Source organism: Carica papaya, chromosome 9 (genome assembly GCF_054855325.1).
Source record: "Carica papaya isolate Zhongbai chromosome 9, ASM5485532v1, whole genome shotgun sequence".
In the NCBI taxonomy this organism is placed as follows: Eukaryota; Viridiplantae; Streptophyta; class Magnoliopsida; order Brassicales; family Caricaceae; genus Carica; species Carica papaya.
The window spans coordinates 3543313-3555946 of NC_142317.1; the positions used below are offsets into that span (position 1 = coordinate 3543313).

Consider the following 12634-nt stretch of genomic DNA (forward strand, 5'->3'; position numbering starts at 1 on the left):
TAATTTAATTTAAATATTTTTAATAAAATATATAAATTAATTTGATACAAAATTAAGTAAGTACAGAATCGAACAAAAATCAGAAAATATTTTTCTCAAAAAAATAAGTTAGAGTTGAGATATGCATTTGGGTATATTTTCATTATGAAATTTTCTTTGTGATTTGTATTATTCAATAAATAAAATAAAATGTAAGTGCTTTCCAAAATTAAGGAAAAAACGCAACCTCCCTCTATAAAAATCCATCATTCTCACCGAGTTAACAGAAGCATAGACATTGCTAAGGACAGTAACAAGGAGAGAAAGCTTCTCTCTCTCTCTCTCTCTCTCTCTTTGTTCTCTGCTTGTCCATAGACATAGACATATACGTACATATATATAAATATATAGCTAAGCTGCTGTATCATTCTACTGGTCTCTGCACTACAATGGCTGCTAAGGATACCCAAATGGCTAATCATGGTGAGATCTCCAGCAATCATGGTAAGATCTCTAATTTCCTTTACTTCATTGTTTTTTCTTCAAGTAAAACGACGACGTTAGGAATGGGGAGTTCAATCTATAATAAAATATGTGTTTTTAGTAAATAAGCAAAGTTTTTCACCATCTATTTTATTACCCTTTAGTTATAATTTACAAGTAATAGTTATATTTCTTGATTTCATTTCCTTCTATTCCTTTGCATGCCATAGATATCCAACTTTATATTATATTATATATTTGTTAATATTTAGTTATAATTTATATGTTTAATAGATAATTAAATAAACTTATAAATGTTATAATTTAATTCATTTATAAAAAGATTATGACATAAAAATATAACTAAATTGGACAAAACATCAATTATGATTAGAGTAAAATTTTATCGGTAGCTCTAGATATAAACTCTCACTTATTAAATGTATTCTAGTTTTATAACTAAAATAGGTGACAAAAGAAGTTGAGGCGATGATAAGAGAGATAAGAGAACTAGGTCGAAAGAGAAAGTAAATGTAATATATTATTAATTCTGCCAAAAACTATCATCAGTCTTCTGTTATTAACTTATCTATAGTTCACGTAGTACACTTAACAACTTTCTAGCAATCACACAATATATGTTGTTCAACTACTAACTGATCATGTTTTTTTTTTTCCACATCGTCAATAAACCTTTAAGAGTTTACTAATAATATTTTTCCCTCCTTCTTGGACACCAATTTTGACTTTAAGGTTAATATTAAGCACGTACTACTAGAAAAATTTAAAATATTCTCAAATTCCGTCTTTTGTTCTACACTTACTTCATTGAATTAAGATTTAATCTTTTTTTTTTTTTACTATCTTTGATAACTCATATGTACTGCAAGATGTGAGAAAGCTCAATAATTGTAGTTATGTCAAAATCATAACAAAGATGATCTTCAAGAAAATGTTGTTTTCTTCAAAAATATTTCTTTAATTATGATATATGAAAGACCGAGTGAATCTTTCAAGTATCATGAATATTTAACATATATGGATATCACGAATCTTTTAAATAACTTTAAAAATGTGGAGGTTGCTTTGAGTTGTGAGGACCTGTAACAGAGATTTGTCGAAAGGTTAGAGCTTTAGCAAAACCAAGCTCTTTTCATGCATCTATCTTTAAATCCAATGCATACCTACAGACTGTTTTATTTTTTTTTTTAGCCTCTATCAACTTTTGTCATATAATTTAGATCATCTAATGTCTTTAAACTATCAAATTGATTTGCAACCTTTAAGGGAATTGTAAATTTCATAGTATCTATAAAATTAGGAGTTATATATCCATAGATAGTTTAACATGAGATGAGCTTCAAAATTGAGTAATAAATTGTATCGTACTACCAAGGCCAACCATTTAGTCCAAACTCTGAATGTTTGATGAGTCATGCATCATAAATACATTTAAATGCATTAATTAAGTTATTTAGTCTGACCAACAGTATTTAGTTAACAAGTGGTGGACACATTTGTTAGCTAAGACGATATTACTTAAAATTTGTAATGGCAATAATGAGTGTGAAATGCGATTTTTAGAATATCATAAATTCCAACTCGAAGTCGCTCATTATTGCTGCATTATATAGTTTTTCTCACCTTTTAACAACGATATAATACCTTTATCTGTTGGTTTAAGTTGAGGTTACGAGCCTGAAGGAGCTTGTACATCTAATTCTTGACAATTTACGTGCAACATTTCAAAAACATGTTCAATCTTCTGGTCATATCTATTCCGTCTCTGTTTTAATAGTTTAAATCAGTAGTATATTAATGAGATTATATTATGATTAGTTTAAGCGAACCACGATAAATTCAGATAAAATAAATATTACGTGATAGTTAAATTATTTTTTATCAGAATAATCACAATATAATAAAAATTTGACATTCTCTTTCCTTTTTTTAAAAAAAAAAACATTAAGATATTAGTCTAAATATTAAAAAAATTTAAAATTTTTAAACTATAAAAATTATCAAGTTAAATTTGAATTCTCACCTAATTGATTATACACACACACACAGACACACGACCACATGTAAGAATTTTGTTTTATAATCAATTAAGGCTATAAAAATGCTTTTCTTTTTTCTTTCCCCTTTTACATTTTAGGAATTGATTAGTGGGTAGTGATAGTTTCGGAACCTTATGCTTTCAATTATTTCTTTTGTGGTCCCATATCAAACCCCGATCGCCTCTTCTTCCAAGTCATTATCAATCTTTTCAAAAACATATGAAAAAATCATATGCCATAAAATATTATTATTTTATTAAGACAAAATAAATTGCTAAATGCATACGAATTATATGATGTATAGGTAATAATTTGTCATTACATATTGCTTTTTTAAGATAAATTTTGTAAATAAAATAATAATAATAATAATTTTATATTTTTTTATAAATTCAAAAAATAAAAATAAAAATTACTCTGAATAAAATTAGAATATTACATATTTTATTTTATCATTACTAGTAATCTTATTTCACTCTATTTTTTAAGTTCTCCTTACGATAATGTTTCTTATTTATTTATATATTATGTACTATCTTAATTAAAATAAAACAATAATTTAAACATAAAATATATATTTTTTTATTGTAGATTGGAATTTTTTTTTTTAATTTAAAACACAAATATGCAATTTTTGATATAGTGTTCTACTTAATTCACATCCGACCTTGACTGACTTATTGCTGATATAATATTGAATTTCAAATAACATAATTTGACATTTATATAAAGATTTACTAAGAGTAAACACAACTTAATTTGAAATATAACTCAATCCAAAATATAATTTTAAACACATAAAGTATATAAATTGACTTAACATACCTTTTTAAATTTAAATTTTTATGATTTAATTTAAACAATCTAATATTTTTACTATTTTTATCAAATAAGATCTCGTTACGTATAAGAAAAAATATAATAATTTGTATTTAAAATGTTATTTTATAGCATTTTTTTTATAGGGAATCTTGTACCATTTATTTAGTATTATTATGTATAGTTAATGTTTGGGAAAAAAACAATAATCTCCTATAGTTATAAAGAAATGAATATAAATTGAAGGCTAGTATAATAATGTTAGGTTATTGGCCCTATCTATGAAACCACTCTGTAAAAAAATGTGAATCTCGAGGATGTTTTTCTTAAGAACAAAATTACATTAAAGTTTTAATTCTTATAAATACTTTAATTAAAAAAATTAATCACAACATAAGGAAGTTTTTGTTTATGGGATATATATATATATATATATGTAATTGTAATTCAATTTATAATTTTATAAAAAAACTAATTACTACTAATAAATATAATTCTTCATTTCAAAATTTATTTCTTAATAAATATTAAATAAAAAATTAAATGTGTTCATGTACATAAGTCTTTTAAACTTTAGTACATATAAATTATATGTTTTCTAAAATGTATATATAGATCTCTTTACATATAAGTTTTCTAGGCATGATTATAATAATAAGTATATACTAATTAAATTATTGTTTATTTATAAATTGAAATAATTATATTGCAAACTATTTTAAATTTTATTTCACACGCTTGCAAAGTTATAAAAATAGCAATCAAATTAACTAAACCAATGTAATAAAAAGTATGTTATAGTTTTAAATTTCAATAAAAAATACTAAAAATAAATCTCATATAATTAAATATTTTTTAAAATAAAAATGTGTATTATTTGGACGTTCAATTCGAGGAACGTAAAAACTAGGAAGAGATTATATCATTAATTGTGGGTCCCAGTTGAATCGTGGTTGGTACGTTGTGCCACGGAAATCAGTTAAAGTTAAACATCAAACAGGCACGTGAATCGGATGAAGGCGTGACGTCGTCGTTTTATGGCCCAGTTACCGAACCAAGATATCGTGTATCAGCATAATGACAAATTGACGGCGTCACAGAAATCACTTGCAGTGGGGACTAATTTCGTCATTTTAACCTCTCTGCCTATTCATGCATCTTTCCAATGTCTCTCGCCCTTTATCCTCTTCTCTTTATTAATTTAATAAATAATATTAATAATTAATTTATCAAAATAAATAAAAATGATTAAAATATTTGAGATCGGATCTTTTAACTCTGTTAGAAGGGAAAATAAAATAATAATAGTTTTGAATTATATTTTAAATAAAAGCCCTAACCGCCGGCTATAAAAAGGCAATGTGGATCCCGAGTTTAAGCGCATGATACAGCATTGCCGAGCCTATGAGAGCTGGCCAGAGGTTTGTTGTGATTTCGTCAAGTTGATGAATTGATGCAGCAGAGAGGTCGAGTAAACAACCGAAGATCCAGGAGCTTCTCCAGATCTAGACTTGCCATTGAGGGTTTTTAGCTGACTACACCTCACAACACAACCGTGCTTCTCTCTCTATTCCTTTTTCTCTGTCTTCCCATCCAAACACTCGTTAAACTCTCTGCATCTCTTTCTGTCTCCCTAGAATCAGACAATGGCTTCTTACGGTGAGATCTCTAACTCCATTTCGTTAATGAACGAGATGCGATGTGATTGTATTGTTGAGACCTGTTTGAATTTTGAAGTGTCAGGACTCTGTAACTTTGGTCCTGTTTGATTGATCGCTGCTTGAATTTTGAAATACTCTTTGAGTTATGGACTTTTTTTTGTTGTTCTCATGCATTTTGTACGTTTTGGTTATGGAAGGGGAAGAGCGCGAGATTCAAAAGAAGTACTGGATGGAGCATTCCGTGGATTTGACTGTGGAGTCTATGATGCTCGACTCCAAAGCCTCTGATCTCGACAAAGAAGAGCGACCCGAAGTAATCTCTCTCTCTCTCCCCTTCTATATGTATATGTCTGTTCATTTCTATATGCATCTCGCTTTTGTTTTCTGTGATAATTTCTTATAACACATATCTAATCATTTTCCAATTAGAAAATCCCCGATAATCACCATTTTATCTAAAAAGAAATCATTGTCCAATAAGAAAGAAAATAGATGTAGATGTTTCCGGATTTTGAGGAGGTTAACGTAATTTTTGAAATAATTTTGTTTCATCGTTTTGAAGCTGTTCGCTGTATATATTATAAAAAAAAAGACCATCTTTAAAGTCATCCTGTACTTTTTTATTTGCGAACTGGATCTCTTTTGATCACTTCTCCGTGTCCTCTGCTTAGTTGTCGCTGCCAAAAACGTTGTGCTACTTTTTAAGTGATTTTGGAAAATCATACTGCTATCTTGTCATTGCCAAAATTTCTGGGATTCAGTTGATTTATGTAATCGCAGGTACTTTCTCTGCTCCCACCGTATGAAGGAAAATCAGTTTTGGAGCTTGGAGCAGGTATTGGTCGTTTCACTGGTGAGTTGGCTAAGAAGGCCGGAAGTGTTATGGCCATGGACTTCATTGAGAGTGCGATTAAGAAGGTGCTTACTTTGATCATTACCCAGTCTGTGTAATATTAGCATATTTCTTATTTGTTCTTGGAGCTTGTCTGAATTTCTTCTTTCAAAATATTCTTAACAGAATGAAAGCGTGAATGGGCACTATAAGAATGTCAAATTCATGTGTGCTGACGTCACGTGCCCAGACTTGAAAATTTCTGATGAATCAGTGGACATGATATTCTCTAATTGGCTTCTGATGTATCTCTCAGATGAAGAGGTATATGTTGCATAATTGGTTTATCCGGCCTTCGCAGGATAGCATACGAGTGACCAAGTTATAAAGCAATAACAAAGAATATAAAATTTTATCAAAAAAAAAAAAAAAAACAATGAATGCAAAATTGCAATAACTTCTTGGCAATAAGCAAATATTAAAGAGCTTTGATCTTCAAGTTGCTGTGATCTGGAACTTAACTGATTTGAATTTCAAACTTTCTATTATAATTCCTCCTGTATCTCTTCCTCATCGTGTAGTTGTTCAGATTTACTCTATTGTTCTTTTGTAGTTTGAATATTTATTTAACAAATTCTAGATATTAGCTCTTGGGATATATAGTTTCCTCATTGTGATGTTGCTCTTTTTTCCCCTCTGATGAATATTTGCTGGTGTATGAACATGTTAAATAATTATAATTTTTGGCCCAAAAACTTTTCCAATTGACGAATGGTAATCTTGCCCCAAATTCACAGTTCGTAGTTGCTCTTTGGGTGCATGTTTCTTATTTTTTCATGCACTTACCTGTTCCTAAATATCATGAACTTAACCGATTTCCCTCTTTTTGAGTGTATTGGTTCTCTGTTATGTGGTCTCTTTTTATCTTTTTTATATGTGAACTTGTGTATAATGTGTTGGTGACATCTGATATGTGGTTTTTCCTTTCTCTGCCTGTCTAATTATACTCGCAAACTTATTAATCCATTTTGCTTTTTTAATATCATTGCTCTGTTCTATATAAAAATTTTCACCTTGACACGTAGGTTGAGAAGTTGGCACAAAGGATGCTTTCGTGGTTAAAGGTTGGTGGATTCATATTCTTCAGAGAGTCTTGTTTTCATCAATCTGGTGACTCGAAAAGGAAACATAATCCAACACACTACCGTGAACCCAGATTTTACACCAAGGTTGGTTTTGTTAGCTAAGTTTTCATCTATATGACCTTTGAGAATTTTAATTGGTCATGCTATTCTATTAAATTTTTTTTTGTAAATTATACATCAAGTTTAAGCTGTCCATTTATCATTGCACTTTCATGATGAGAAGCACATGTTAGATTAACAATGACTAAACCCAAAAATTGGTGAGTGAAGTAAGCCTAATGAATGGAATTAAAATTAAGTGATCTTTGAGATTATGTAGGTTAGCTTGTTAAGCATAAAAAGCCTTGATTGAAGGTTTCATTGACTATATGATATTTCTATGAACTTGACCTTATTCAGATTTTCTGATAGAAGTGCAGTAATTGAATGATCATTGACTTAATGCTGATTAACTTCTAAGAATAAAAAATCCTTGGCTGAAGTTTTCTTTAACCATATGATATTTCTATGATGAATCTATGTTGACCTTATTCAAGTTTTTTGATAAAATTGTGGCTAAAGTAAATGCATGATTGATGTATAATTGAATAATTTTTCTTTCCCTGTATTTATATAGTGTAGAAATTAGTTATATGGTGATGGTCTAGTCATATGGATATAAATATTCCGGACACTTGAATCAGGCCTTGTTAGGTACATATTTTAACAAACAATTTGATGTTTAAGTAAATGTGTAATTGACGTATAATTGATTCATAGCTCTCTTTCCCTATATTTATATATATTTTATGTGCAGAAATTAGTTACATGGTGATGGTCTTGTCATTTGGCTGTAAAAGAAGCAATTGGATTTACTCAATCAAATGTTTGTTGCTAATTTATGACATCTCTTGCTGCAGTTATTTAAAGAGTGTACCATGCCTGATATTTCTGGGAATTCATATGAACTCTCTCTGATTAGCTGCAAATGCATTGGAGCTTATGTCAGGAACAAGAAGAATCAGAATCAGGCAATACACTTTGATTAGTTTGGTTATTTAGTAACTTCCATCATTTCTTAATTTTTGATTGGTCTGTTGATCGGATGTAAATTTTTTAAATGATACAGATTTGCTGGATATGGCAAAAAGTCAATTCGCAGAATGATAGAGGGTTCCAGCGGTTCTTGGATAATGTTCAGTACAAATGTAGTGGCATACTTCGCTATGAGCATGTATTTGGAAAAGGCTTTGTAAGCACAGGAGGAATTGGTATGTTTGACCTAGCTCTGCCTTTATTTATTTATTTCCGATTGTGTAGATAAGAGCATGAGGAAAAGGTCTAAGGTCTAAAGGAATTGCATGTAGGTGCATTTAAGCGGAATTGCATTGTTCATAAAAAGGTGGAAATTTCAATTTGTAAATTTGGAATATGTCCCGATGTAATATGAAACCTTAGGATACTTAGGACAAACTTAAAAAATTTTTAGGGTTTATTCGCAAATGTGTGTTTAATTTAGCTAGAAGGGAATCTGAAAAAGAAGAATAAAAATTGACCTCAAAATGAAATTCCATGTGAAATTCTAACAATATATTCCAATTTTTATGAAAATCGATGAAATTTTCGATGTATTATTTTTATTACATGAATTCCATATATAATCAATTTTTATTATTTGAGGAGAAGATCCTCACCATCTTTTAGTTCAATTTAAGTGTTGATTGTAAATAAATTAGTACAAAACATTTAGCTTTTTCGCAAAATATAGCCTTGGAATCATTCCGTATCACTATTTATGTGAAGAATCTTATGTAGAAGTTTAGAATTTTATCCTGTCTACGATATTTGGCTTTTGTCTTTAGGTTCAGATGCACAGAGGATCTTAGTCTAGCTTATCTACTTTACTCTGGTTATATTTAGCTATGAAACCTTTTAGAATTCATTTAGAATATCATGCTCTTTCCTAACTTCTTTATTCCTTTGTCTGTAAACAGAGACAACAAAAGAATTTGTGGGCAAGCTGGATCTTAAACCAGGACAGAAAGTTCTAGATGTTGGGTGTGGCATTGGAGGTGGTGACTTCTACATGGCGGAGAACTTCGATGTCCATGTTATTGGGATTGATCTCTCTGTAAATATGATTTCTTTTGCTCTTGAACGTGCCATTGGACTCAAATGCTCTGTTGAATTCGAGGTTGCTGATTGCACCAAGAAAACTTACCCTGATAACACATTTGACGTCATTTACAGCCGTGATACCATTCTGCACATTCAAGTGAGACTACTCATCCCGGGAAGATTTTTCTCTTCTCTGAGCTGTTCCATGTTTTTTAATTCTATTTTAATTAAACCTTAACAAATGAGTCTAGGATGATTAAATTATGTTGACTATGTCCTCCACAATTCTTCTAATTTGGATGAGAGAACAGACTTATCAATCTAGATAACTTGCTTTATTTGGCTTGCCTCTTTACCTTGAAAGATACCAATCAGGCTTGGGCATGCTACATAAGAGCAGAGAACTTATATTTATGATTTTAAAATATCTAGACAGTCGGCCTCATTAGTCATTTAGGTGGTCATTTGGAGTTGTGCATCAGTAAGTCTTTGCATTTTTCTTCAATTTGGTTGAATATTTGTCAACAGTGTGAGTTTTGATCCAAAATTTTCTCTCCCTGATTGCGCCAAAACTAATTTTTATTTTCAGGATAAACCAGCATTGTTCAGAACTTTCTTTAAGTGGTTGAAGCCAGGAGGTAAAGTTCTTATCAGTGATTACTGCAAAAGTGCTAAAGCCCCCTCATTAGAATTTGAAGAGTACATCAAACAGAGAGGATATGATCTTCATGATGTTCAAGAGTATGGTCAGGTACATCTGCGTAATAATATTCCATTACTAATTGCCTCTCTTTTGTGTTTCCCCAAAAGGGAAGAAAAGGAACTTTTTTAAAGTCACAAGCTCTGAATTCTGTTTGAAATTACTGTAGATGCTCAAGGATGCTGGTTTTGACAAGGTCATTGCTGAAGATCGAACTGATCAGGTATGCTAGGCTTTTATATTCTCTTTCTATATTGGACGAAAGAAGCTGGTTGTGGCTTGGACTTCATGTTCTAAGTGGGTTTTCTTTCGTTTTGATTCTGATTTATCTGTCCTTCAGTTCTTACGAGTCTTACAAAGAGAATTAGATGCAGTGGAAAAGGACAAGGATTCGTTCATTAAGGAGTTTTCTGAAGTGAGTATTCTCACCATTTGGTGTTTCCTCAGTTCATCCATGCTTGATGTTAAGCTGCCTAATAACATTTTTCTTGTTTATATATTTTCAGCAAGATTACAATGACATTGTCGATGGCTGGAAATCAAAGCTGGTCAGAAGCACCTCTGGTGAGCAGAGGTGGGGGCTATTCATTGCCAAGAAGAAGTAATGTGGGATGTTCAGTTTCATGTGCTATTTATAGCTTTTGCGTTATGGTCTGTAATAATTATGGAACTATCCCATTGTTTTTAAACAATATGCTCGTAAACCTCTGGTAATCTTTATCTTTTCATGACAAAGTCAATGACTTCTATCTCATGATTTTTCTGGAATGCATGATAATGTAGACGCATACTCTTTAGTTGATGGAGATCAATACGCGAGACTGATAAAATTAAAACTGGAAAATATACCCTCACCCAAAAGCTACAATTGCCTCGCATGCAATCACAGCTCTCCCTCACAACATCAAATTTCATCTTCATAATCACCATAATCATCACAGACTGTGGCATCCTGATACTGTTGGTACTCTGCGACAAGATCATTCAAATTACTCTGTGCTTCAGTAAACTCCATCTCATCCATACCTTCCCCAGTGTACCAATGCAAGAAAGCCTTCCTCCTAAACATGGCAATAAACTGCTCGCTAACCCTCCTAAACATCTCCTGTATCGAAGTTGAATTCCCCACAAATGTCGACGCCATTGATACCCCTTTTGGCGGAATATCACAAACGCTCGACTTCATGTTGTTCGGGATCCACTCAACGAAGTAAGACGAGTTCTTGTTTTGCACATTTAAAATTTGCTCGTCAACCTCTTTTGTGCTCATTTTGCCTCTGAACACCGCCGAGGCCGTGAGGTAGCGACCATGACGCGGGTCGGCTGCGCACATCATGTTCTTGGCATCCCACATTTGCTGCGTCAGTTCCGGCACGGTCAACGCTCGGTACTGCTGCGACCCTCTCGATGTCAGCGGTGCAAATCCCACCATGAAGAAATGAAGCCTTGGGAATGGAATCAAGTTGACCGCTAGTTTCCGGAGGTCCGAGTTGAGTTGACCGGGAAATCTTAAACAACAGGTGACTCCACTCATTGTTGCAGAAATCAGATGATTCAGGTCTCCAACTGAAATCAAATACATAAATTCACCAACTTTATATATAAACAGCTGTACCTCCTGAGATTGATATAGTATACAAAACGTTGGAAATTTAAATTAGTTTGCTTACAGCTTGGGTTGGTGAGCTTGAGAGTTCTGAAGCAAATATCGTAGAGAGCTTCATTGTCGAGTACCATGCACTCGTCGGCATTTTCAACGAGCTGATGAACAGAGAGAGTAGCGTTGTAAGGCTCGACGACGGTGTCGGAGACTTTTGGTGAAGGAAAAACAGAAAATGTAAGCATCATTCGATCTGGGTATTCTTCTCTCATCTTTGAAATCAGTAGGGTTCCCATTCCAGACCCAGTTCCACCTCCAAGCGAATGGCAAACTTGAAAACCTGCATTGACATTAAATTATTTTCTTATTTGATGATTTACAGAACTGTGAAACACAAATTTGAAATTGAAATTACCTTGTAGGCAGTCACAGTTCTCAGCCTCCTTCCTCACAACATCAAGAACCGAATCAATCAGCTCAGCGCCTTCAGTGTAATGTCCTTTGGCCCAATTGTTTCCAGCCCCAGATTGACCGAAAACAAAGTTATCGGGCCGGAAAATTTGGCCATACGGGCCGGTTTTGATACTGTCCATGGTACCCGGTTCCAGGTCCATCAGCACAGCTCGCGGCACATACCGCCCACAGCTGGCCTCGTTGAAATACACGTTCACTCTCTCCAGCTGCAACTCTGAATTTCCATTGTATTGACCAATGGGATCAATGCCATGTTCGTCACAGACTACTTCCCAGAATTTTGACCCGATTTGGTTCCCGCATTGCCCTCCCTGAATGTGAAGAATTTCACGCATTTTGGGTTGGTAAGTGAGAATTCTTTAGGGGTAAAATGGGAATAGAATCTTTTTAGAGCCTTTAACTGGGAAGTTGCTGGGAGATCTCCATTTATAGAGAGAGAAGTGGAAATGGTGAGAAGGGTAGAGCTTAGTCTATGGATTAAATTAATGGTTTGATGAGTATATGGTAATTGATAATGAAGGGTTGGGATTTGATAAGGGAATTCAACCGGACGGCTGAGGAATGTCCGCCTGGTGAGAGGGATGTGTTCTTTTAGAAACTATAATTTATTAAATCATCTTCTCCAACTATATATGTATATATGTATGTATGTATGTATAATTTTGTTGTAAAAATATGTCCAAAGCCAAATTGGCATCAAGAGGAGAAGCCGGCCATGGTTTTGGAAATATACCACATAGCTTTCAACTCTTTCTTATTCGAACAAATGTCAAATTGCTTATTT

General features: G+C 32.4%; 2 protein-coding genes across 3 annotated transcripts; one reads left to right on the forward strand and one right to left on the reverse strand.

Annotated features, from left to right (window-relative positions):
• The first annotated feature begins 353 nt into the window (after positions 1–353).
• On the forward strand, positions 354–10530 carry LOC110823096 (phosphoethanolamine N-methyltransferase 2). Of its 2 annotated transcripts, none has more exons than XM_088212038.1 (12): positions 354–483; positions 5200–5315; positions 5783–5920; positions 6021–6158; positions 6920–7063; positions 7879–7989; positions 8088–8229; positions 8953–9233; positions 9666–9827; positions 9946–9999; positions 10117–10191; positions 10283–10530. In XM_088212038.1, exons 1-12 carry the CDS (start codon positions 429–431, stop codon positions 10379–10381), a joined length of 1515 nt encoding a protein of 504 aa, XP_088068164.1. In that variant the 5' UTR covers positions 354–428; the 3' UTR covers positions 10382–10530. The 2 variants fall into 2 exon arrangements, with proteins under 2 accessions (XP_088068164.1, XP_021909089.2); XM_022053397.2 differs by lacking the exon at positions 354–483 and adding an exon at positions 4702–5000.
• A 58-nt stretch (positions 10531–10588) lies between these two features.
• LOC110823097 (tubulin beta-4 chain-like) lies at positions 10589–12185 on the reverse strand. The gene is made up of 3 exons (XM_022053398.2): positions 11792–12185; positions 11447–11716; positions 10589–11342 (listed from the first exon to the last, which is right to left on the reverse strand). The coding sequence occupies exons 1-3, from the start codon at positions 12183–12185 to the stop codon at positions 10681–10683; spliced, it is 1326 nt and encodes a 441-aa protein (XP_021909090.1). The 3' UTR covers positions 10589–10680.
• Between the last annotated feature and the right edge of the window lie 449 nt (positions 12186–12634).

Bases quoted from the DNA above. Each gene is read 5' to 3' on its own strand.
- LOC110823096 (XM_088212038.1), top strand. From the start codon at position 429: ATGGCTGCTAAGGATACCCAAATGGCTAATCATGGTGAGATCTCCAGC. The intron at 484-5,199 runs GTAAGATCTCTA...TGGTTATGGAAG, and splicing joins TGAGATCTCCAGCAATCATG to GGGAAGAGCGCGAGATTCAA. The intron at 5,316-5,782 runs GTAATCTCTCTC...ATGTAATCGCAG, and splicing joins ACAAAGAAGAGCGACCCGAA to GTACTTTCTCTGCTCCCACC.
- LOC110823097 (XM_022053398.2), bottom strand. From the start codon at position 12,185: ATGCGTGAAATTCTTCACATTCAGGGAGGGCAATGCGGGAACCAAATC. The intron at 11,717-11,791 runs GTAATTTCAATT...ATGTCAATGCAG, and splicing joins GAACTGTGACTGCCTACAAG to GTTTTCAAGTTTGCCATTCG. The intron at 11,343-11,446 runs GTAAGCAAACTA...ATTTGATTTCAG, and splicing joins CAAGCTCACCAACCCAAGCT to TTGGAGACCTGAATCATCTG.